Genomic DNA, 26008 nt, shown 5'->3' on the forward strand with positions numbered 1-26008 from the left:
TTCCCTTCCCCACCTGAGAGTTGGACTAGCTCTTCCCAAAATCATGAAGTTTGACTTCTGATGTGACTCAGAAGAATCAGAAGCTCCTACGATAACTTCTTAAACACCCAGTGAACACTAGGAAAAATCTGTAAAACCCAGCATAGCATTTACCAAAGCTATAAATTCATAATATTTTATTAACATTTAGATGAGAATATATTCATAACCTCAATGAAGTTATTTACCTACTCCCACACTGAGTTGAATAATTCCATTTTCACGCACTTTCTCCTACCTCCAGTGTTCCCTGCAACTCCATCCTCATCCCAGAAGCCAGGAGGGATGTGCAAAATGATGTAACATGATGGTCATCTTCACATTTGGCTTAAGGAGTTTTTGTTAGAAAAAAATAGGGATCAGCATCAATAAACCTCAAGTTATCGCCATTGATCATTACCTCAGCTACCACTGTGAGGAGGAATCAGGTAGACTGCATGCCAGGAATGCCATACATTTTATTAATTACATTAAAGTGTGGTATAAAGGGTGGGGTTGCCAGGTTCAGCAAATAAAGATATAGGATGCCCAATTTGATTTGAATTTCAGACTGTTTTTAGTATGTGTGCTGCGAAAGCGAACAATTTTTTATATAAATATATCTCATGTGATATTTGGGATATAATTATACTTAAATTTATCCGAGTTTTAACTGGGTTTCACCCTGCATTTCATCTGGCAGTTTTAGTAGAAAAACATTTAAAAGGAAACATCTGAAGTCTCAAGAAAGGGAGATGTGGGCCTGAGATCTAAGACCTCTACCCAAGTCAGTGACGTAAAAATTCCACCGCTTTCCAGCTGGGAGGGGCCTAAGGTCACCAAACCACACAAGCTTGGCAAGTCCCACAGGTCGTGGCTGAGCCACAGGAGAAGCTTCTGGGATGTCCACCTCAGACCAAGGCTCTGTCCACCATGAACTTCAGAGCTCACCTTAGACTTCACACAAATTCTTAACCCGTCCTGGAATCTCAAACCAAGTTTTTTTGTTTTTTTTTAATATATTTTATTGATTTTTTACAGAGAAGAAGGGAGAGGGATATAGAGTTAGAAACATCGATGAGAGAAACATCGATCAGCTGCCTCCTGCACACCCCCTACTAGGGATGTGCCTGCAACCAAGGTACATGCCCTTGACCGGAATCGAACCTGGGACCTTTGAGTCCGCAGGCTGACGCTCTATCCAGTGAGCCAAACCGGCCAGGGCTCAAACCAAGCTTTGATGCTTTAAACCTCTTGGAAGATTACTATTGAGTCTGGTTCACAGCTGAATGGTGGGTACATGGCAAGTCAGTCGTTTCTCCAGGGCTGAGCCTCCAATGAACCAATTATCTGAAGCTTCCCTGGACCAAAAAACTAAGCCAACTGTCCGGTGGCGGCTGTCACAGGAGGAAAATCAGTGTGGGCATGTGTACAACAATGCAAATCCAACACCATTGCTGGGAAAACCTCAAAGTCACCAAATCGCACTTCATACAGGACTGCAGCAAAGAGTAGGCTGTATGCTATATACACCCAGAGAGCACTAATGGCTTCTAGAAAGCACTGGGCTGCGCCCTACCCGCGATTCTCAGCCTGAGGGGCTTCAGGCACCCCAGTGGGGCCGGGTCCCTCCCTAGTCCAAGCTGAGATCTCAGCGAGTCACTGGGTGAGAGTACATCACAGAACGGCTGTGCTGGGAAGGAGGAAGGTGAACAGGGCGCTAGAATTGGGCTGCGTACCATTCAGCTTTCAAGCCAATCACCTGAACATGGATGGCTTTTGCCTTTCTTGAGACTTCAGTGTATAAACTGGTAACGAAAAGAAACAAAAGCTGAGTTTAAAACCCTGAAAGCAGCTAAGGGAACTGGCCAAAAGCAGAGAAGGCTGGCAGCTAATCAGGCTACCAGCTGGAGCAGCGCGGCGGCTGCCATGGGCCCCTTTCCCAGCTCCCAGCGGGCCATCATGCCAGGGCCAGGCAGCTGTGTCCTTATTGGTACTGCACCAGGTGGCATCATGGTGCCATCCGTCCCTCAAGCACTAATTCCACCCTTGAGTTCCTTTATCTGCCATACTCACCCAAGCTTTCAAGTGAACTGCATTTGACCCCTGCAGAGTAATTCATTATTTTACAAAATCAAAAACAGCCTTAACGAGACCAATCTTCAACAATGGGGCTTAGGCAATCTTTCTGAAAGGTAACCTCTTCAAAGAAGAAAATGCTACCAGACACCATGAAGTTAATTCCCAGCCTTCATGTGCAGAACATGGTCTGTATTCGTAGGAAACAGAAAAATTACCCAGAGCTGTAAACTTCACAGCTATTACCTTCAAATCAACTGAAGAAAAAAATGAGAAAAACAAACGAACATGAAGAAAATTCAGTTCACTTTTCTACTAGGATAAGAGATCAAAGGTTGCTTTAAATTAAACACATTTAATTATAACTAATCAGGATGCACACAGATCTGTCAGGGGTCCCAGGGCAACCACTTCCCGACCTGCACCACCGAGTGCACCGTCAGCCACCATGTGCAGGTGAGCACAACCCACAGGTAGCAGGTGCTGAGGGTGAGGGATCCTCTTTTATTCTCTTCTCAGCTGCACCTCAGTTTCTCAGGGTCCAAGCCCACAGAATTACAGGATTAAAGCAGGAGGGGAGAAAAGGGGAAGCCAATATCCCTCTTTGAAAAAAAGGTCAGTCTATTTCATGGTGAACAGATCAGTGTTCTCCGGTCTGGACATAGTCTTCTGTGACCTGAGATAGGGTACTCACATACTGCCAGCTCAGGGCAGCCAGGAGCATGAGAAACGACAGGTAAATGGGGGAGTAGTGGCTTCGGGAGGTCAGCTGACAGCTGGGAAGATTCTGTGTTCTGATGGTGGAGATGATCTGCCTGGTTTTACTGGAAGATGAATCTGAGTTGGGGATTCTGTGATAGATCTGTTAACAAAAGGAAAAGACAGTAAGTGCTACTACTTACTGAGTCCTAGGACCTATATAAACGTAGTGTGTTGACTTCTTACAACAACTCCAAACAGGTAGGGATTTTATGCCCATTTTACCAAACAGAACATGAAAGTAATAACCCCAAGTCACTCCACCAATAGGGCAGGCTATCAACCGAGGCCTGTGTAATCCCAAAGCCTGCCTTCCGGAGCAAGCAGGGAGGCCTGAGCCATGCTGCACCGGGAGCTACTGGTCCTCAATGGTCATCCATCCCCACACCTCCCACAGCCAGGAGCACAGTAGGTGCTTGGTAATGTCAGCACAGTTTCTAGGCTGAAGCAGCATACGACGAAGGGGAAACAATACCAGAAAGACTAGCAGACACAGCTTAGGCCAAGACTGAATCTGGGCAACAGACTGGATGAAGAAAGGCAAGAACAGAAACAGGTCACCTAAGTCATCCAAAAGTCCTCCCTGCACCGCCACACCTACCTCCTCTGCAAACCTCCGAAACATCTGCTGAACCCACTCCTCCTCCACATGCCTCCAATTACTGACTCTGGTTAGGCCCCCAATGACTCTTCCCAGTGACTCTCCGCCTCTAAATTGAGCTCCTGCCTCTATGCTGGACTAACAAAATCCACTCGTCTGTTCTCCACGCTGTCAGAGACCTAAAACCTCCGCCTGACAACCTCAGTGGCTCCCTACTGCCAGCTGAGGAAGGTCTGAGCCCCTGATGTAGAGCACAAGGCCGCAATGACCGAGGCCCGCCATACCTCCCTTCTTCACACTCAAGAAACAAAGGCCTGTGTTGTTTTACACGTGCTACTGCTGCACACTGTTCCTTTCTTTGCTCACACCACTCCCTCTGCTGGAATGCCGTTCCCACACTCCTTTACCTAGCTCTTACCTATCGCCCAAGACTTAAGTTTGCCATTATGTCTTCTAGAACAGCCGCCGCCAACTGGTGGTCCGTGAGGTCCCAAAGGTTGGCGACCACTGTTCTAGAAAACTTGCCTTGACCCCCCGGTTGGGCCTAGTGTCACTCTCCTGTACATAGTCCTACCTTACCTCTTACATTGAAATCATCTAGCTGCTCCCTAACTAGACTGCAAGCTCAAAGGCACTTCCTCTGACTCATCTTCTTACCTCCAACCTAGCACTGTGCCTGGCACACAGAAGGCCCTCCATAAATGTTTACTGACTCAGACTGACAAACCAGTGAGGAGGTTAACAAGATGGGAAGTGACAATGGTCTGAGCTGAGGGGCAGGCAGTGGTTGAAGAGCACAGAGCAGGATTTTTTAAAAATAATTGTTTTCCAAACTTTACATTATGTAATGGGTATTTTTTCTCACAAATATTTATTCTTGCCATCTTCCTTCTTCCCTACCCAAAAGCACAGCTGCAATTTCATATAACGAAGAAATAAAAGAATATGCCTACAGGAATATGCTAGTTTTGTCTAATATCTAATATTATGTTACAAAGGACAACTATAGAGAGAAAACAGAGATGGGGATGAAACTACAATTCTTCAAAACAAAATTTAGATGGAATTATACCTGTAAGAATGAGGAATACATAAATAAAATAAAAGGTCAAAATCCCCTTACATTCCCTCTTCCTCAGCCACGGGCTAGTATAGTTACTTTTACACCTACTCTCGTTATACCTTTATAAGCCTCTATATGTTAGAATGCATAAAATGTCATATATGTTAACAATAGTCAGACACATTACTTTAAACAAAATAAGTGATGCCCAAAATCAGAGGACAGCAAATTTTTTCTTAAAGAACCAAAAACTATTTGCCCTGCTGCAGCTACTCCATTCTGCCACTGTGTTACCAGCAGCGGACAATATGTAAAGCAACAGGTGTGGCTTTATTCTAATAAAAAGTTATTTACAAAAATGAGGTCAGCCAGCCATGGCTGGCCCACTTTTACCAACTGTGAATAACACCTAGAATTTCATTCCAATAGTTAAGGAAAACACCAAATAAAATTTTAATATAGAATAGCCTACAGTATTTTAAGAAAAGGTTTTCTAAAATCACTGATAAATAAAACTGTGAAACTAAAACATTCCCTGAACTTTGTACTACAGAAAATGTTTGTAATTCATATAAAATGAAGAAATAGTGCCAGAATGCATTACAGTCATCCCTTGGTATATGCAGTAGGTTGGTTCCAGGACCCTGAAAAGAGACCAAATTCCAAGGACATTCAAGTCCCTTATATAAAACTAGAGGCCTGGTGCACGAAATTCGTTTACTCAGTGGTGGTGGTGGTGGGGGGTCCCCCACTCAGCCCAGCCTGTGCCCTCTTGCAGTCCAGAGCCCTTGGAGGGTGTCTGACTGCTCCCCGCAGGGAGCGGCCTAAGCTGGCAGCCGGACATCCTTAGTGCCGCCGCGGAGGCAGGAGAGGCTCTCGCCACTACCTCTGCTCTCGCCAGCCGTGAGCCTGGCTTCTGGCTGAGCAGCACTCTCCCTGTGGGAGCACGCTGCCCACCAAGGGGCAGCTCCTGTGTTGAGCATCTGCCCTGGTCAGTGAGCATCATAGCAACCGGTCAGTCTGTGGTTTGGTCTATTTGCATATTAGCCTTTCATTATATAGGATGCCATAGTATTTGCACATAACCTAAGCACATCCTCCTGTGTATACTTAAAATCATCTCTAGATTAATTATAACATCTAATATAATGTAAATGTCATGTAAATAGTTGTTAGGGAATTGTTTAGGTAATAATGAGAAAGTCTGCACATCTCCAATATAGGCACACCCACCACAGATTTAACTATACTATACATGTCAGCAACAACCTAACTTTTTTCCCTAATTACTTTTGTTAAAAAAAATATTTTTGATTCAGAGAGGACGGGAGAGAGAGAGAGAGAGAAACATCAATGATGAGAGAGAATCACTGATGAGCTGCCTTCTGCACATCCCCTATTGGGGACCAAGCCTGCAACCCAGGCATGTGCCCTTGACTGGAATTGAACCCAGGACCCTTCAGTCCACAGGCCGATGCTCTATTCACCAAGCCAAACCAGCTAGGGCCCTAATTACTTCTGACCTGTGGTTGGTTAAATCCCAGATGTGGAAACAGAATACGGAGGGCCAACTGTATCCAGTGTCAAAAGGTTAATTCAACCCCTTAGCATCATGAACATCATGAACAGAATAGGTTCTGAAGTCAGGAAGACCTGGGCCCAAATTATGGCTCCAGTGGACTCAGGGCCTCAAGTTTCCTTCACCTTAATAGTATCAATCTATTCAGTTGCTATGCCAGGCACATAGTAAGCCCCAAGTGCTGCTGGACTGTCCCAAGTATTGTCGGCAGCAATATTTTGGTCAATGGCTGAATACTCATCCAGTCACTAAAAGAATTTTAGGATTTTAAAAAAAATTTGGTCATCTCTTGTACCTTCTACAGGTGCCTCTGGTATAAATACTGGGGTCCAAAACTTGTCAGATGAAAAAAAGAGCGGAAATACAAGGAGTATGTGCAATGTGCAATAGACATCAGAAGAAATAATAGTTTGCAGAATTCTGTTTTGGATGATCCCTCTGTTATAAATCACATCCCTGTAAAGGCATAACCAGGGGACCGGAAGATGTGGAAAACTATTGAGAGAGGTGATCTCTGGGAAGGGAGGAATGAAATGGGTCATTTCATCGTTTTCAAATACTTCTGTAGTATTTCAATCTTCAAAAGAACATATTAAGGCCTCCACTCTCCAGCTGGCAGTGGCCACCCCGGCTCAGTTGACAATCAGAAATGTCTCCAGATATTGCCAAAGGTCACCTCATGGAAGCAAAACCACTCCATCAGAGGACCACCATTCTAGGGCCTCGTGATTAGAGTTTTAGCCTCAAAAAAAAAAAAGTTCTTTTGAACCTAGTTATATTTTTTTGTTTGTTTGTTTGTTTTTTTTAATATATTTTATTGATCTTTTACAGAGAGGAAGGGAGAGAGATAGAGAGTTAGAAACATCGATGAGAGAGGAACATCGATCAGCTGCCTCCTGCACATCTCCCACTGGGGATGTGCCCGCAACCCAGATACATGCCCCTGACCGGAATCGAACCTGGGACCCCTCAGTCCGCAAGCCGACGCTCCATCCACCGAGCCAAACCGGCCTCGGCGAACCTAGTTATATTTTAATAGAGATTTGACTTAAACCAGCATTTATTTTACGGTTTTGGCATTTGAAATGGCATTTGTGTTAGAAAACTTAGAAATAATTACAACTTGATGGTTTTCCTTTGCCAAAATTTCCTACCGTGGTTTTTCAATTGAGGCCCATGATGTAATGGCAATTGAGGCCCATGATGTAATGGCAAGTACGGAGGGGTGTCAGGAAATAAGGTCTGTGGTCCAAGAACCACTCAGTCAGACAATGCATTAGCACACACAAGCCTCAGCTTCACACACCTCACCTGTAAACCAGAACTTTGACTGACCTCTAACATTATCTCCTAGCTCAAAAAACAGGATTGAAAAACAGGATTCTTCGTAGGAGTCCCAGCCTTGCTTCATTTAACTCCTCTCACCAGAGTCAACAACCAGCTCCCTCCCTGTGTGCACCCCCGCCCCCGCTAAAGGCCACCAACTCCTACCTCTTTACTACATAACACAGTGAGTTATTAGGGTCATCTAATACCCAAATGACATGGTTAAAGTGAACACTATTTAAATCATAAAAATAGCTACAAATTATCCAGGTAGCTCAATAGCCCACCTCTTCCATATATTGGTATATTATAGCTTTGACAGCTGGCATGTTGGTGGCATCCATCATCAGGGTTACTGCTTGTCCTTTTCGAATCTTCACTACCCCTTTGAACACCTGCTGATTATTGTAACAGGCAGCCAAAGTAGCAATGGCCATTACCTAAAGACAATACACAGAGGACAAAAACACTAATTAATTCATTTCATTTCATAAAACAAAGGAAAGAAGTGGCTCTGTAGGCCACTTCTTCATCATCATGAGAAGGTAAGAAAATCTTCTACAGAATGAGAAAGAGCTGCCAAAGAGCTAAGATGTAATTAATAACTAACGAAGAAAAAATTCTCATAAAGAAAGCATGTCCAGATGTTTACCTTTCTCACTCCCCCTTTCTCAACAACACACAGAATAATCAGTGGTCTTTGCAGTCTTAAAGGATTCCATAGGTTAGTCATGAAAGTCCTTTTTTTATTTGGAAAAAAACCAGATACAAACCAATGTAACATTTTCCATGCTAGTTATTAGATCTGAAAAATAATCTCCAAAAAAAATCTAGTAAGATTTTTCTTTTTCTTTTTTTTCTGTTTTTCCTACAGTGAACATAATCATTATATGTTTACAAATATCATAATGGGGGGAGGGAGACAAAAGAAAACCAAAGGTAGTTTCCCATGCTCAAAAGTAAATTTTAGGATAAATGAAAACCTAAATCAGGCACACAGGTCTTAGTTCCAAGAACCATTCAAGCTTGGCTATCAGAACAAGAGTAAAGCAAGTTTCCAAATCAGTTAAATCCTCTTTCTTCACTTAGTTCAGTTAAAAACTGAAACTGCCCTGGCCTGTTGCTCAATGGTTAGAGCACTGGCCCATGGACTGAAGGGTCGTAGGTTCCATTCCCATTCAAGGGCACATTTGCGGGCTCCCGGGAGGCAATCAATTGATCTCATATCAATATTTCTCTCTCCCTCTCTCTTGATCTCATATTGATGTCTCTCTCTCTCTCTCTCTCTCTCTCTCTCTCTCTCTCTCTCTCTCTCTCCCCCCTCCTATCCTCCCCCCCTCCTCTTCCACTCTGTCTGAAAATCAATGGAGAAACATCCTCAGGTGAGGATTAAAAAAATAAAACAAAAAAAATAAACTGGTAAAGGCATTTTTTTAATTGATTTCAGAGAGGGAGAGAGACAAACATCAATGAGAGACACATTGATCGACTGCCTCCTGCACGCCCACATCCCCTACTGGATGGAGCCTGAAACCTGGGCATGTGCCCTGACGGGGAATCAAATCCAAGACCTCTTGGTCAATGGGATGACGCTCAATCCATTGAGCCACACCAGCCGGGCTGGTAAAAGCATTTTCACTGTAAGCTCCTAAAACATCAAGGGGCTAGATCCATAGGATCAGTTTCTGTTAGCCTGAGTCTTAAAAATAGGACAGCAAATTTTAGGTGCTTAATTAAGACTTTTCATGATAATAGCTTCACCTACTCAGCATTCCCCATAAATCTAGGAAGGAGCAGACTTCACCTTGAGGCTTAGCTGAGTGTGGTGGTTGTAAGGCAAAGGGGAGGTGTTGTGAAACACTGCCTGCCCCCGAGCCAAAGGAAATAAACTAGAGTCATCTTTTTAAAGAACCATATTCCTGAATACAGCAGACCAAAATAGTAGATGCATTCTACCCACCCCCATCACTACCACCATCCCACTCCCTTTAACCTCTACCTCCCATATACAACAAGCACAGCCCTATTCCATACCTGAGGAATAGCGCAAAAGTTAAACACACTTTGGTTTCTAAGTCTGGAAAGGTAGGTGATGACATCTGGAATGTGATGTAGAGCATTGGTTATAAGTTCATTCAGACACTGTACGGCCAAGTCAATATTCTCCGGCTTAGCAAAATCACCCAACTTCTTAACATACTTGCTCCAAACCTAGACAGATAAAAAGATCAAATACAAATCAAGATGTGCATAGAGGAAAAATGTACAAGCAATATGAAAGGATCTTTGTGAATAAGAACTATTGGTACACAGCTGAATCTTCTTTAGCTGCTGCCTCATCTTTCACCAAGATTTAGTCTTTTTTAAGCTACACCCAATGGCTATTTATAACTACAAGTGAAGGACTAATCACAACCTAAGAGTACATAAAGTACTTGGGAAAGTGTCCCTTTGGGACAATTAGTGCAGCATGTACTAAGCCAGTGGTTCTCAACCTTGGCTGCACATTAGAATCACCTGGGAATCTTTTTAAAATCCTGATTTCTGGGCCTCATCCTCCGGAAATTCTGTTTCTTTGTTACTAATGTTGTGGCCCCAACCCATAACAAAGAAACAGAATTTCCGGAGGATGAGGCCCAGAAATCAGGATTTTAAAAAGATTCCCAGGTGATTCTAATGTACAGCTAAAGTTGAGAACTCCTGGTCTAACCACTATGCTATACAGCTGAAACTATTACAAAATGAAATTGAATGTAGCCACAACCGGTTTGGGTCAGTGGAGAGAGCATCAGCCTAAGACTGAAGGTCCCAGGTTCGATTCTGATCAAGGGCACATGCCCAGGTTGCAGGCTCGATCCCTAGTAGGGGTGTGCAGGAGGCAGCCAATTAATGATTCTCTCTCATCATTGATGTTTCTATCTCTCTCTTCCTCTCCCTTCCTCTCTGAAGTCAATAAAAATATATTTTTAAAAAATTGAATGTAAAATATAATTGAAAAATAAAAGTAAATAAATAAAAGCACTTCGTCTTAGGAAACTACTTTATGGATAGCGAAAGGTAAATGCTGGAATAAAATCAGCAAATAGTTATAAAATTGTCTAGCTTTCCTTCTGAATAAAAATCAATTTGTCAAAGCCTTCCCTTTTCCCATCTACTTTTTAACTGTTAAAGATCAACTCTTGTCTGTTAAATGAGCATCTGTAGTTTTTGCCTATCTAGCATACTTTCCCTCTATTTTTTAAAATAAATCTTTATTGTTTAAAGTATTACAAATGTTCCCCCACCCCCTTTCCCCTATTGACCCCCTCCATCTCAGCCCCGCCCCCGCCCCAGGCCTTCAGCACCCTATTATCTGTGTCCATCTTTCCCTCTTCTTGCCCTAGAATCCTTCTGGCTAGGGGGGGTGGAGGCAGGCAGGAATGCATTGTGTGTGTGTTGGGAAGATATAATACGAGTCTGGATACGAGTACTCAGCCCTCTGGTTCTAGCAACTGGTTGAGGGAATCATGCCCTGTGAATCAGACCTCCCTAAGAACTTTTTTAAGCTAGTAGGTTGTGAGTCATGGGTCGTTATAGCCACCACTTGGAGAATGCCTGCCAAGAGAAAGGGCACAGAGCCTGATTACATAGTCTGAATCCCTGGATTCAGCCAATCTACTTACAAGAAGCAAACAACATCTTAACCTACTTTATACATTCTCTTATGTTGCTTAAGGTACTTTAATTTGCATTTCTGTCACTTGCAACCAAAAGGGTTTAATGGGGTTTGTTTTCAGAAAGTGTTTTAAATTATTTTCCCCCAAGTCCCCTGAATTTGTTACCTCTTGAGGCCAGAACTCTCTTCCATCTTGCTGATCTTCCAGATAATCACGAATGATGTTTGTTTTCTGCAGAAACAGGCCCATGGAGTTGGCACACTCTGTGTCTTCACCAACTAATGGGTCTTCTAACTCTGAGGCCGAGAACAGACGAGAAAGGCCAATTCCCACCAGCCCGGCAACATAGTGGCAGTACTGTAAAAGATTAGTTTTAAAGTACTTTAATAATAAATTTTTTACTAAAATGAAAATGCTAGAGATCATTAGCTACAAAAGTACAGGCTCCAAACAATATGTGTAAGATCTCATTTTGATTAAAAAACACAAATATACACTATGGACATGTAAGGACATCCAAGAAGGATGTGCACAAAAGATTTAACAAAAGTAACCTCTGGCTGGCGTTTTCTTTTTTTATTACTTGCATTTTCTTTATTTCTAGAATAAAAGGTTATTTAAAAAATAAACTAGTAAACTTTTTATATCAAAAAGTGGAAGTGAAGGCAATGAGGAAATAAAATATATTCTAATAGAAACTTGAATACGGAGTCTAATCTTGAAGGCATTTCAAGATTATGCAGTATCTCAAAATCCTCATTATACAGAAAAACAAAGTACTACCAGGATGTTCTTGAAACTGTTTTAAGCACTCTGTACAGGGTGGGGCAAAAGTGAGTTTACTGTTTTGAATACTCAAAACACAGAGTATTATTTATTAATTATTGTATTATTTCCATACAAACAACTGTAGACCTACTTTTGCCCCATCCTGTATATACAATCCTCACAAACATTGTATGCAGTACATACTATTACCACCCTTTTACAGACGTGGAAACGGAGGCAAAGAAGTTGATTAACTTGTCCAAGATTACTCATCTGGGAAGTTAAGGCCACACATCTGGGAAGGCAGAGGCCAAGGATTCAAAGCCAAGTAGTCTGGCTTAAGAGACAGGCTTAACAACCTTGCTAAAACAGCTATTCTCTAAAGCAGCGGTTCTCAACCTGTGGGTCACAACCCCTTTGGGGGTCGAAGGACCCTTTCACAGGGGTTGCCTAAGACCATTGGAAAACACATATATAATTACATATTGTTTTTGTGATTAATCACTATGCTTTAATTATGTTCAATTTGTAACAATGAAATTGGGGGTCACCACAACATGAGGAACTGTATTAAAGGGTCTGGGCATTAGGAAGGTTGAGAACCATGGTTCTAAAGGGGTTTTAGTAAGCTAATAATTATCAAAGTATTTACCTATAAAAGTCGTTTGTCAAAGCTATCCTCCCCTGAAAAGAGTATTCTCCAAAGCAACTTAATGCAATGCTTTTCTAAAAGGAATGTCCACTACACAATCAGAAGTGAAGAGTAGTTAAAGAAGGTATCCTCTGGAGAGGAGTTACGCAAAGAATAAAGTATCTCTGGTTGAAAGTAATACAAAGCCAGGTACTAGTCAAGGACCACTGACATGGCAAGGAGAAAGCACTTGAAATATGTTCCAGCAGAGGAAGATATGCAGGAATTAGAGAGCAAGAAATGAGCTGTGAGCAACTATAAAAATTTTTAAAAGAATTACTAGAAATTAAAAACATTAGTACATCCATAGTGTTGTCCAAGGAGAAGTATATTTTATTTTAAGGTAATAGTTCTTTGAAAAGAAATACTCCTAGAATGGAAGTATTCATTGTTCTCCAAAACTGAAGGAAAAAATAAAATCCTTTTAAAGTACTCAATTTTATCTGATCAGAACTTCTATTTAACAACCTATAATTGAGTTTCCTGACAGATCTGCACAGCCGAAAAGGAAATTACTGTGCAGATAACCAGTGCTGATTCTTGGCCAGAAGTTTTAGCTTTAACTTTAAATTCATAAACTGATATTCCAGCAGCAATCACCCACGCTTGCTAACTTGGGAAGCATCGACCTACAGTTTCAAAGATGTTGTCATCGAGTTCTGAAGCTTGAAAATTAAGATGGCAGACCTTGGATTTGTACTCACTCAGTGAATATGTAGTAGCATCTATTTGTGATCCTAAATGTTTGAAACGTCTTTGCTTCCAATGAGGTGATGAATTAAGTCTCACAAGCACCACTCCATGAACACTGGGCAAGCCCCCTTCCTCCTACCTTGTGTTTTGATATTTAGTTTAGTCCCCATAGTTGATTAGGTCACTTTGTCTAGGTAAGCACTCTCTCAGCCCCTAACTCCTGCCCTGGTCAACATACTTCACAGCTGTGCGTTCCAACACATATTTGCTTATAACCACAATACAAATTGCGGGATGTCAAGAAACCTGGAACATCTCATATTGTCTTATTTCTGTAAGGAGATGATAGGAAAGGAAGAAGTACTAGAGAGGTGCTCAACCCTTAGCATCTACAATCCAAAGTCAATACCTGTGAATTTTCATGAACTACTTTTATTTCTAAGGAAAAATATATAATCTAACAGTTTAGAAGTAATCTTGTATTAAGATGGAACCTGAAATGACTCAGATACTAAGATATATATATACACACACACAGTCCATAATGGAAAGAAGAAAATAACAAAAAATACATTTTTAAGATCTGAATACTAATATCTCTATACTACATGAAGTAATCTGGCCATTTACCTAAAATTTCACAGCAAGTCAGAGACACTTTTGTAAGCTTAATGTCTGTACCTCTGAGATGAGTTATATCTACTTTGGCCTAATTTAATGGTAAACTCTCTATAGCATGCATTATTTCAGATATTAGACTATAAGCCCTTATTAAGTGTTTATGATGAGACAGTCAAGCTAAACAGACAGGTTGTGGCCCTGGCCGAGTTGCTCAGTTGGTTAGAGCAGTCGTTAGAGCATTGTTCTGATGCACCAAGATTGTGGGTTCAATGCCTGGTCAGGGCACATACAGGAATCAACCAAGAAATCTATATGCTAGCATATATTTATATATATAAAAGCCTAAGTGACTAGCTGACCTGGTGATAGCTATGATGTGCACTGACCACCAGGGGACAGACACTCAAGGCAGGAGCAGAAACCACAGGCATGGAAACATGGAACAGACTGATGAATCTCAGAGGGAAAGGGGGAGGGTGGGAAGAGACTAACCAAAGATCTTATATGCATACTAGAGACCCAGTGCATGAATTTGTGCACCAGTGGGGTCCCTTGGCCTGGTCTGTGGGGATCCGGCCGAAACCGGCTCTCCAACATGCCCCAAGGGGACCCAGATTGCGAGAGGGTGCAGCACAGGCCAGGCCTCTAGTACATAAATAAGTGGAACAACAAATTAATGTCTCTCTCTCTCTCTTACTAATTATCAATAAGTAAATTTTTTTTAAAAAATCAAAAAATAAACTGATGGATTGTAAAACCAGAAAATCTGGAACAAGTGGACCACTTTCTCCTTCTGAACTTCATGATGAGGACTGCCAGCCTGTCTTATGCCCTCCACACTGCTTTATAGGGACACTAACCTTGTCCCACTCCTCTTCAGAGGTCACGTGCTTATCCAAAAACTCCGCCATCCCAAATCCCATTTTCCGGCAAATGTCGACAATCACTGTTTGATATTTCATAGCCAGATTTCTGAATTCGAGGGAGATCTGAAAGGGAGATATAAAAAACAGAAAATGTGTATTTACAGTGGGAACCAACATGGATGGTACCTATAGATCATAAAGCAAAGCAAGAGTAAATTTATAAAGATGCCCAAATGATTCATCTATAAGCCTAACATCTAGATTATGCCTAACTAACATCAGCATTTGTACATATTGAATAATAAACCCAGAAAATTTAAAAAATATTAAAATAGAAGGGTCTAAAAATGCTAGTTTCTAGACTCAAAAGAAGATTCAAAGTCTCACTATACACTCATCTTTCTAATATTTAATAAATGAAATGCTTCAACATAGAACTGAGCATAAATATAAGAATTTTAGGAAGAATGCCTTATTTCAGAAAAACCTCATAATAATGAAAATTCATTTGTGCTAATGTATTTAGTATTTCCTATGTAATAAGCACTGTCTAGACATGGGACAAGCAGCCAGAAAGGAACAGAAACTCATTATCCTGCAGAGTTTATATTCCAGTGATCAGTCGACCATATTCTATCATCAGCTCCCAAATTTCTATCACAAAGCTAGTGTCTCCTCCACTAATAAGGCCACACTTTTTAACTTTTACACAACTCAATTTAGTTCATTCTGAGACATGCTACCCAAAATTTTTTCCATAGTACTTACATAGAAAAGTACTACTGATGTTTTTAAAATTCATTGCTACTGCATAAATATCTTAAGTTAAAGGAAGTGTTTATAAGTTACTTTACTCTGCAGCAAAAGTGAAAAATACCTGGTCTATGTTTACAGAAAGGTTAGAAAAACTTCCTCAGGCAACTCCAAAATTTAAGGACCTGGGGGAAAACCAGCTGGTTGCAGGGCACCAAAGGGATTCAGAAGCCTAAAATACTTTAGGATTATTCTATGAGCTTCAACTGTTACATTCCCGCACCCCCCTCTCCCCGCCCCTAAATCCATAAAAAAATCAACCCACTCTCTCCAGAACTTTCTTTCCAGAACAGCTGTTCCAAGCAAAACCAAAGGTAATTCCTGTTGTGGACTGAAACAAATGAGCAAGTCTACCAAAGGTTATTTGGATCCCTGAATCTCCCTAAGACCGGTTCTTTCAACAGATCTTTGGCCAGGCCAGTTCTATTTATAAGAGAGGAAAGGCCAGTGGGGTGGGGGAGGAGCAGCAGCTCAGACTTAAAAACAAACACTCCAAAATAAACATTTCACTGCTGCATTTGAGCCATCCCCTCCAACAACTCTTTGGTACTTGTTACATAATTATATACATTCCAAAAATGAAAACAAAAATATCTAGGAAAGAGTGGCAATGAGGAGCTTTGTGTTTTCCCAGAAACTTGAGGGAAGGAGAAAGCATTGCTGACTCGCTCCAAATTCAGTAATAAGTTATGCCCAATGAAGTGAGCCAGGACCTATTTTCTTTTTACCCTTCCAGGTGACTCTGTTTCACAATTACTACAGATTCCCAGGTCCTTGGGGTGATCCCAAGTGCATGAAGAAAGGATACTAGGTAAGCCCACCAGTATAACCGAGAAAGGTGTGAGCTCTAATTCCTCACCTAATTCTTTCTCAGATTCTTTTCCTTTCTTCTTCTTTTATATTGTATTGCACTGTATCAACTCTCATTATTTTTCACTTTTTTCTTATATTTTGTATAGTATTTTTGGCTATGACACTGAAGACATGAGACCAGTAATCTGAACCAGCCCTTGCTCCAAAGGAGCCTTTCTCAAACACTCTTTTGTAATGGTGGAGTCTTCCCCTCTCCACTCAGGAATATAGATTTATCAACAGCAAGAGCCACGTAAGAAGCATTCTTCCCTAAAAATCCTGGCAACTATGTACATACAGAAGGGCTTCTTTGGGCTATTAGGGAACATGAGACTTTGCTAAATCAAAACTTTGTAAGATATGAGAGAATCACTTATTTAGCAGGTACGCAGGCTAGTGACATTGCATCATGCAAATCCAGAAAAGCAGGGCCTTGTTCCATGTACCACATAAACTTTGGGATTTCCTAAAGCTCAAGTTTTAATTATAACCCACTTTACTCCAACAGAATGGACAGAACACCTAATAGTTCCAGAATACTCAGTATGTGCCAGGGACTATTCTAAGTACTTTAGACACATGAGCTTATTCAATCCTTGCAGCTTTAACGTTACAAATGAGAAAACTGAGACGCCAAGAAGGAACTTGTGCAGCATCACACAGCTATAAGCCACAGAGGATCTCTTGCTTCTCAATCCTCACCCCAGCTGCTGCGAGGCTGCTCCCTACACCACAGCTGCTACCCATCTTGAGCAGCACGCCCATGACATCAGGCTTATAGTACCCAAGCCAGTAGCGCCACATATGTAGACTGCATTTGGCGAACAGGTTTTGTGGGTTAGCTTGAGCATCCATCCTTTATGACACTGGAACTGGAATGCATCTTTCCACAGGAGTAAACATGGGACTTCAAAACAGTCTACCAATAATAATAGTAGCTAACAGCATTCTAAGAGCTTTATTGATATTAACTCTTTTAATCTTCACAATACTATGAAGTAGGTCCTGTTATTATCTCTCTGTTACAGATTTTAAAAAGTGAGGCCCAGACAGGCTTTGTAACTAAGCACCAGTTAGTAAGTGGGAGAGTTGGGGCTCTAACCCAGGCAGTCTAGCTTAGCAATCACATTCTATTATGTTGCCCTCTGATTGCTTATTTAACCGTTCTCTACAGGTACGCAGGCTAGTGACATTGTATCATCAATAATAAACATAACCACAGGCAGAAGAGATCTGTAATTCCACTACCGTTGGGAAGTCCTCCAGCACTTGTCGATGCTTCTCCTTGCTCTCCATGAACCGCCAGTCAGGTTCATAAAGGTAAGAGTGAAAGTTGTGTAACAGTGGGACTTTTTTTTCTATACTGATGGTCATGTCATCTTCCAGAGTGTCCAGAGCTCGGAGAACCAGATAAAATATACATACTGCATTGCTGTAATAAAGGAAGAACTATTAATGTATTGGAACAAACTTCCAAATATATTTATTTTGAAATAACATCTCATTTATACCAGGCCATTTTCTAAACCCTTAACTCTACAGAACTTGGAAAGAATATCCAGCCTTTCATACTTGAGATATCTTAGTTTTCTTTTCTTAGATGGCAGCAATGGACTTCTGTAGTTTATTTATAAAAATAAAATAAAATAAACTTATCAGCTGGATGTCATTACTACTCCCAGAATGAGTTACAATTAACTAATGTAGAATTGTACAAAGGCCAAAAGACCAAATGTTTAGATGGAACTAATATTTTTCAGATAAAAAAATTAAGTCAAAAGACACAACTTCTTAATATAAATACTATCATACATAAAGGCAATTGGCTTAAATTCATGTACATATGTAATATGCACAGAGGCAACTTGTCAAGAATTAACCCGGCAAACTAGAAATATAGAGAAGCCTAAGTGAAGCCAAGAAAAATGCATGGCCTGCTCAGAGACAAGTTCGCCCGCTAGGGCTAAGAAAAGTTAATAAACACCCCCGCCTCCTCCCCAAAGAGCTGGGCCTGCATGAATAATATTAGATGGCAAGGTGCCTGGAAGGGCAGCCTAAAGTAAACACATGGGCACTTCGACAGGGAACATTTCCTTTATTCAAGTGGCACAAATTATGCTTAACCAACCACGAACACACAGTGCAATGCTAGTGGCGATCTATGTCAACAAGTTGCTTGTAATGACTCTAAGCCCTCCGGAAAGCTTTCCTTCTCAAGTCAACAGGGGCTACCCCCGCTACTCACCGCATTTCTTCATCCAGCGCCTGGATAACGGCTGCGAAACTGCGACTGGTCTGATGCAGGTACTTGTAACAAGTCTTCAGGCTGCTGCTGAGCGAGTCCTGCGGGCAGAGAAGGCACACGGAGGTAGCAGTTGTCGAGGAGCAGGAGTGGGACTGGGGCAGGAAGCCGGCAGCCGCTGGACGCCGTAGCCGAGCGCAGACGCCCTCTCCCCGAGTCCAGTCTTTGGAAGGCCAGGGACAACAGCGCGAGGGGGTGCCCGCGCCCTTAGGCGCCGCGGCGGGGCTCAGCACCAAGGTCCGCTTGAAGAGGGACATGGCCTTGGTGCCGCAGGCGGCTGCGGCCATCAGAATTGTGCAGCTTGCGCCAAGTTTTCCTCCATAGACCCAAGCGGAGCTGGGAGGCGCCCACCGAGGAGGCGGGGCGGGCTCTCCCTCCACCCCAATAGGCTGGGGGCTGGCCGAGCGGGGAGCAGGCGTTCGCGTGCCCCGCCCCCCGCCCCCCAAACGCGAATCCCGCCGCGAGCCCCGAGGCCGGCCACGCCCCACGGTTGGCCAGGCCCCTCTGCCCCGCTTGCAACCCCTTGCGCCGCATTCCCCTTCTCCCCAGAACCCACAGGCTGCTAAGGAAACAAGTCCACTTTTAAGAAGCTTGCTTTTTCGTCCCCGACAGCATCTCTCCGTGGGCAAACTTTAGTCAGGCTCCTTTGAATCCTCCACATTTCCACTTGTGTGTCTATCTTTGCATCGCCCAATTTTAGCAAAAATCCTGCTAAACTGCTTTGATCAAACTTCCCAAATCTGGGCACCAGATCAGCCTCCCCGCCATCCCCCAGCAAGAAACCCATTAAGTCGTTGTGCCAGAAAGCCCTTGTCCCAGATGTTTCCTCTTAGAAATTTTCTCTCCATCGACCCTTCCACTCTGCCTGCTCCTTGACTATAAATGTCCACTTTTTCTTTTATTCAGAATTGAGCCCAGTTCTATACGGAGGTTTCTTTCCCCTATTGCACTAGCTTTTTTGAATAAAATCTGTTTTCACCACTTTAACTACTTGTTCAGCTGTTTTTTCTTGAACACTTGGGAAACGTATACCATTCTCTGAAAAACTAGTTATTCCTTTTAAGATTTCTAATCGTCTTTTCCCTTTCAAATCAGTGAGCTGTAACGAGCTGCTTCGTGAATTTTATTCTTTCTTCAAGAAAACAAGTAGTTTTTCCAGAACAAAACAAAAAACACAACAAACCATATTCTGATATGCATGCATAAAAGAAAGAACTGCTGTGTATGTGTGTTTTAGAGACTCTATATTTTAGAGTAGTTTTATTATTATAGGAAAATTGAATTGAAAGTGTAGAGTTCCCATGTACATTCCTATATGCCCACAATCTCCCCCACTCTTTTAAAAAGAGAAATGGAAAATATTTGAAGTACCTAACAGGAGAGGTTAAAAAAATACATATGGCATATCCACTTGGATATCCCATAGTCACTTTGGAATGTTGACAACAAACACTAGACCCTGGTGGGGTCTAGGTCAACTATGTTCTTATTTGTATACTAGAGGCCCGGTGCATGAGATTCGTGCACTAGGGAAGGGGGGTGTCCCTCAGCCCAGCCTGCACCCTTTCACAGTCCTGGAGCCCTCAGGGGATGTCCCCATAGCGCTGCTGGGGAGGCGGGAGAGCCACTGCTGCTGTGCTTGCCAGCCATGAGCCTGGCTTCTGGATGAGCAGCGTTCCCCGTTCCCCGTGTGGGAGTGCACTGACTCCATGGGGCAGCTCCTCCATTGAGTGTCTGCCCCCTGGTGGTCAGTGTGCATCATGACCAGTTGTTCCACCATTTGGTCAATTTGCATATTAGCCTTTTATTATATAAGGTATTTCCTAGAATGGATGCATATTATTAAAGAGTAAAGCTTTTAAAAAAATCACACAACCGCCCTAACCAGTTTGGCTCAGTGGCTAGAGCATCAGCCTGCGGACTCAAGGGTCCCAGGTTCGATTCCGGTCAAGGGCATGTACCTTGGTTGCGGGCACATCCCCAGTGGGGAGTGTGCAGGAGGCGGCTGATCGATGTTTCTCTCTCATCAATGTTTCTGGTTCTCTATCCCTCTCCCTTCCTCTCTGTGAAAAATCAATAAAATATATTTTAAAAAGTGTTAAAAAAAAAAATCACACAACCAGGAGAATTTAATTTTATTGCCATGGTCAATAAAAAGATATTATTAAAGCCCTGGCTGGTGTTCTGAGTGATTAGAGCATGGGCCCTGCCCTAGGGCGCTTGCTGGAGAGGAAAGCAACAAATTGATGTGTCTTTTTCTTTTCTTTTCTCCCCCCACCCCTCCCCAATGTGTCTCTTTCACATGAGTGTTTTTCTCTCTCTCCCTCCCTCCCACTCTAAAAATCTATGGGAAAAATATCATCCAGTGATAATTAACAACAACAACACAATTATTAGTAAAAATTATATACTGAGCACCTTATATTAGTAAAATCAAATACACAGTGAAGGTTTGATTAGTAAATAAATACATTCATAGAATATTTAAAAATGATTCACAAACTCCTTCCCAAGACTTCATAGTAAAAGAGAAGGAAGAGCTACTTACTAAGCTCCATGCCAGTTCTTCACGTAAATTGCTGTTATCAGGCTGCAATGATTTCCTTCTGCATTGCCAGATGTTTAATCCTCTGTTAAATCTAATGGTTTGGGGCTGATGTCTAAACTCGAGCTTCAATAAACAGAATGTTGCAGTTGCACTGGTTCTGAAGAGCAACTCTCTTAAAGAACACACTACACCTCCTTTCCAACACACCTCCTGCACTCTCAAAATTGAAGAATGTGAACTAGCTGGTTTGGCTCAGTGGATAGAACATCGGCCTGCAGACTGAAGGGTCCCGGGTTAGATTCTGGCCAAGGGCACATGCCCAGGTTGCAGGCTCGAACCCCAGTAGGGGGCGAGCAGGAGGAAGCCAATCAATGATTCTCTCTCCTCATTGATGTTTCTCTCTCTGCCTCTCCCTTTCTCTCTGAAATCAATTAAAATATTTTTTGAAAAATGAGAGAATAGGTCTTAAACAAGTATAATTAGGGATCTGGACTGACCACAATTCTAAGTCCACAAGATGAAGCAAATACAGCAAAAAAACTTAATATAGCCGTAGCTGGTTTGGCTCAGTGGATAGAGCATTGGCCTGGAGACTGAAGGATCCCAGCTTCGATTCCAGTCAAGGGCACATGCCTGGGTTGCAGGCTCAATCCCCAGGGCGGGTGTGCAGGAGGCAGGCGATCAATGATTCTCATCATTGATGTTTCTATCTCTCTCTCCCTCTCCCTTCCTCTCTGAAATCAATAAAAATATATTTTAAAAAAACTTTAGAGTTAATCTTGAGAGACACAAGTGGTTTGTTGTAGTATTTTTAGTACTTTCCTATTTGTTGGAAATATTTTTTAATTAAACACATTTTTAAAGTTAAAGCAATCTTAACTTATGTTAATTAGAAATAAAACATCCAAGGCTGCCTGTATATATTTTGTTGTTGTTAATCCTCACCCAAGGATATTTTTCCTCATTGATTTTTAGAGAGAGTGGATGAGAGGGATGAAGGGGGAGAAAGAGAGACAGACAGAAACACAGAAACATCGATGTGAGAAAGACACATCTTTTTAAAAAAAAAAAAAAAAGAGAGAGAGTGAGTGGACGGGAGGGGGAGAGACAGAGAGAATCATGAAACATGGATGATAGAGAGACACACTGACTGGCTGCCTCCCGCACGCACCCTGACCAGGGCTGGGGATTGAGTCTACAACCAAGGTACGTGCCCTTGACTGGAATCGAACCCGGGACCCTTCGGTCCACAGAGATCCTTCAGTCTGCAGGCCAATGCTTATCTACCGAGCCAAACCAGCTAGAGTTTTGTGACATTTCTTGTTAAGCACTATGATACTCCCCCACTGAAGTTCCTCACAGGTGTAGAGAAAAAAAACAAGAAACATAAGGTTGGGATGTCTAAGGAATGAGACAAACCACAGACCTGCTTAAGACCTTTTTCTTCTTTTTGAGCATGGACAACAAATCTTTTATGTTACTGGGGTCATAAATAAGATTTTAACTTAAAAAAACTACAACATCCATAAAAAATAAATTCTAAAGTCTGAAATAACCAGCCCAGCCCTAAAGTACTGTTCAATTTTGAACAGTAGATTTTAGAGAGAGAGGCCAGGATGGTAAATGACCTGGAAAGAGCGGTAGTATCAAGTGGAAGAACACAGAACGTTTGGCTTGTATATCAGTCTTCTTAGCGAGATATGAGACTTCTCCTAAAACACTTCAAGTACTGTATTACAAAACAAGGATTAGACTCTCTGGCTCCAGAGAGAGAACAAAGAGTGGAAGTTCAGCTCCCTTTAAAGTAACACTGCCTAAAAGCCAGAGCTGTCTGGAGATGGAGTGTGTGGACCTCTGAGGTAGTGCATTATCTGTCACAGGTGTTCAGGAGATTGTACAACCGGGATTGTAAAGCAGTGACTATTTATCTGTTTTATGTCACAGATCCCTGGGAGAATCTGATAATAGTGGACACCATTCTTCCCCCTCCCCTCAACGCAAATTCACAATAACATAAACATTTGCAAACAACTTCAGGAAAGCTCCAAATAAATATTCTTAGTAAGAATCTCTAATTAAACAAGTATCTATTGGGCAAGGCACAAGAGCAATTTAAAGCTGCATTTCATTTAGGCATTCCTCAGAAGATTAATCCCCTATCCCAGCCAAAAGTGATTTTTCACTTCTGTGAATTTCCTTATGGCTTTTCGTATTATCTGCCACATTTACTGCTGTTTATCTTGTTTAAAAAGCTAGATGTTTGAGGCAGTGCACACCAACCTTTGTTCATTAATTCACTAAAGGTACATTGAACAAGATTCCTATCTTCAAATTGCTTAAAATCCAGAATCTTCAATCTGAAAGGGATTAGGGGGACAGAAAGCCAATACACAAATAACCACAATGCAAGACTGTGGGACTGATAGAAGGTAAAATAGTGCCAGAGAAAATGGTTAAGGGAGGCTCACAGGTGACATGAAAAGGCCTCTCAAGAGGGTGCCTTCCTAAGTTTTCTGTGAACAATTTTATAACATTTTATTGACCTGACAAGGTGGTGAGTTCTTTGAGTGTCTTATTTGTCTACACACACCAGCCTGCCATGCTGCACCCTCTACAATGCCTAGCACAGAACAGGTGTTTAATAAATGACCGCTGAATGGTTAAGAGAGGTGGCGCTCACTCAACCTGGACCTTGAAAGATGAGGGTTCTAAGTCATGAGACAAATGGAAAAAAAAATGTTCTGGTGGAAAATCAAAGTGTTTTAATGAAGGTCACCAAGTAAGGGTACATTTAAACAAGTAACAGTATTTCACTGGGATACTGCCATTGGGGAAAAGAATTTAAAGCTTTTGATATAACCCACGAATTCAGCTGAAGGTGTTTACTTATTCAATAATCACTTCAGAATAGTTTTCCTGTTGGAATAAATGCCTTTGTAAGCATTCACTTAGCAAAGGGTACAGAAATGAGGCAGATGAAATATAAATAAAGCCAGGTCTAGCCTTCAAGAAGCCAACAATGCAGTGAATCAACAGACACGCAGGCAACCATGTACTAAGAACTCGGAGGAGAAAATAAAGGTTATCAAAATCTAAGAAGACTGGGGAAGAGGGGATTGACCAGGCTGCAGGGAAGTGAGGGACGCTTCTGCAAGAGCTGGCAGGGCTCTAGAAAATGTATTCATTGATAATATCAACACAGTACGTTTTGTTCACACGGTCCTATCCAGTCCTCTCCCACTGAAATTACCCACACAACCTGTTTTGTAAACCAGGATTAAAACACAAATAAACATCCATGTGAAGAATAAAATTTGATGCAAAACTACCTGAAAACCAATGCTCTGACCGAGTAGAAACATGTTTAGCCGTAGGACATCTGGGGAGGGGGGTCGGGGCGAGAAGAGGAGGCCTGCGTGGGAGACCGAGCCTGGCTGGGCGCGACGTGGAGTTAAGGAGAGGAACCTGGCTGGGCGGGTGGAGCCCCCTGCCGGGGCGGGGGTCTGCTCCGAGGGCAGGCGGGGGCCTGAGGCGTCCGGCACCCGCTCGCCTCGCCGCGCCCCTCGCCCCCGATTTTGGGTCCGCCGGGGCAGGGATGCAGGGATGTTCAACCCACCTGGTCCATCTTGGGTATCACCTTATACCGGCCCCCCATCCGGAAGCGCAGCAGGTTGTAAAACTCCTCCGGGTGCCCCAACCACTTCACGAACTCCATGTTGACGGCAGGATGCCGGGCCTCGGAGATCACCTGGCTAGTACCTCGGATCGCACCCGACACCAGGATAAGGCACGGGAGGCGCGGCGGGCGGGGCAGGAGCGGAGGCGGGCCCAGCGCGGCGCCACCACGCCCACTTCCCGCCCATCTTAACGGGCCTCGGGCTCTCGAGCTGCTTCCGGCGGGCTTGTGAGGTGGACTGACAAGCGCTGATTGGCCAGGGCGGTTCGCACCAGGAAGATGCCGACCAATCGGCGGCAGGATCGGCCTGGCGTGATGAAGACGGGCTGGAAGCTAACTGAAGGGTGACAAAGAGGCAGACGAACCGGATCGGTGCTCCTCCTGGGGGGCGGGGCTTTGCTCTCCTCCGCTGCCCTCCCCGGGGCTGGGGGCGCGCACCCCGCAGTCCCCGACCCCCGCGTTGGACTCTGCCTCCGGTGAGGGCTCAGCGTAGCCGAGCGGAGCGGGCGAGAGTCCGCCGCGATTTTTGTCAATAAGGCCGCCATGTGCCTTGTCTGTCCTGCTGGCGCCAGACTAGCTCTTTCGTGGCGGGGCGCGCGGTGTGGGCGGTCCCGCCCGAGTGGCCAACATTGAAAAGGCAGGTGAGCCCACCCACAAGCCGTCGGGCCTTTGTCAACAGCACGCGAAGCGACAGCTTGGCCAGCTCACCTGTGAGACGAACACCCCCGTTTGTCCCGCAAAGCGCGTTCGCGTCTCTGTCAATCAATCGCTCTGCTGTGGGCGGCGGAAGGGCACCGGTGTCTGGCCAGTGGATCAGACCAATCCTGGGTTCGGCCACCTCAGCACTCGAGTTTTGGCCAAGAAAAGAATTCAGAGCCAAGACTCAAACTCGGTAGAGATTGTTTTGGGCAAAGAGAAAGCACACTGGAGAGAAATTTCCAGCGGGGGGCCTCAAAGAGCAGCCCTGGAGAGTGGGGCAGGGCTCCTTTTAATCCCTCCCAGGGGTTAGCTGCTTTCTTCTTCCAGCTGACCTATCAGGGCCTGCCCTGTGGATGGTCCGCAGCCCTCGCATCGGGAGTCAGATGGAGCTCTCCTTC

At 43.2% G+C, this 26008-nt stretch overlaps 1 protein-coding gene and 1 long non-coding RNA gene across 5 annotated transcripts; one reads left to right on the top strand and one right to left on the bottom strand.

The window, feature by feature from the left end:
* Positions 1–477: 477 nt before the first annotated feature.
* Positions 478–25974, bottom strand: FDFT1 (farnesyl-diphosphate farnesyltransferase 1). Of its 4 annotated transcripts, XM_036313314.1 has the most exons (9): positions 24852–25974; positions 21236–21358; positions 18631–18728; positions 17634–17817; positions 14715–14843; positions 11247–11438; positions 9460–9636; positions 7713–7865; positions 478–2959 (listed from the first exon to the last, which is right to left on the bottom strand). In XM_036313314.1, exons 1-9 carry the CDS (start codon positions 24948–24950, stop codon positions 2738–2740), a joined length of 1377 nt encoding a protein of 458 aa, XP_036169207.1. In that variant the 5' UTR covers positions 24951–25974; the 3' UTR covers positions 478–2737. The 4 variants fall into 4 exon arrangements, with proteins under 4 accessions (XP_036169207.1, XP_036169209.1, XP_036169210.1 ...); XM_036313316.1 differs by lacking the exons at positions 21236–21358; positions 24852–25974 and adding an exon at positions 24565–24830; XM_036313315.1 differs by lacking the exon at positions 21236–21358 and having other exon boundaries at positions 2738–2959; positions 24852–25967.
* Positions 14841–19674, top strand: LOC118658187. Its single transcript, XR_004968239.1, has 3 exons — positions 14841–16344; positions 16493–16638; positions 17560–19674. It is a non-coding gene; the product is annotated as an uncharacterized LOC118658187 (long non-coding RNA).
* Positions 25975–26008: the final 34 nt, after the last annotated feature.

This window comes from Myotis myotis, unplaced genomic scaffold, assembly GCF_014108235.1.
Source record: "Myotis myotis isolate mMyoMyo1 unplaced genomic scaffold, mMyoMyo1.p scaffold_m19_p_6, whole genome shotgun sequence".
Classification (NCBI taxonomy): domain Eukaryota; kingdom Metazoa; phylum Chordata; class Mammalia; order Chiroptera; family Vespertilionidae; genus Myotis; species Myotis myotis.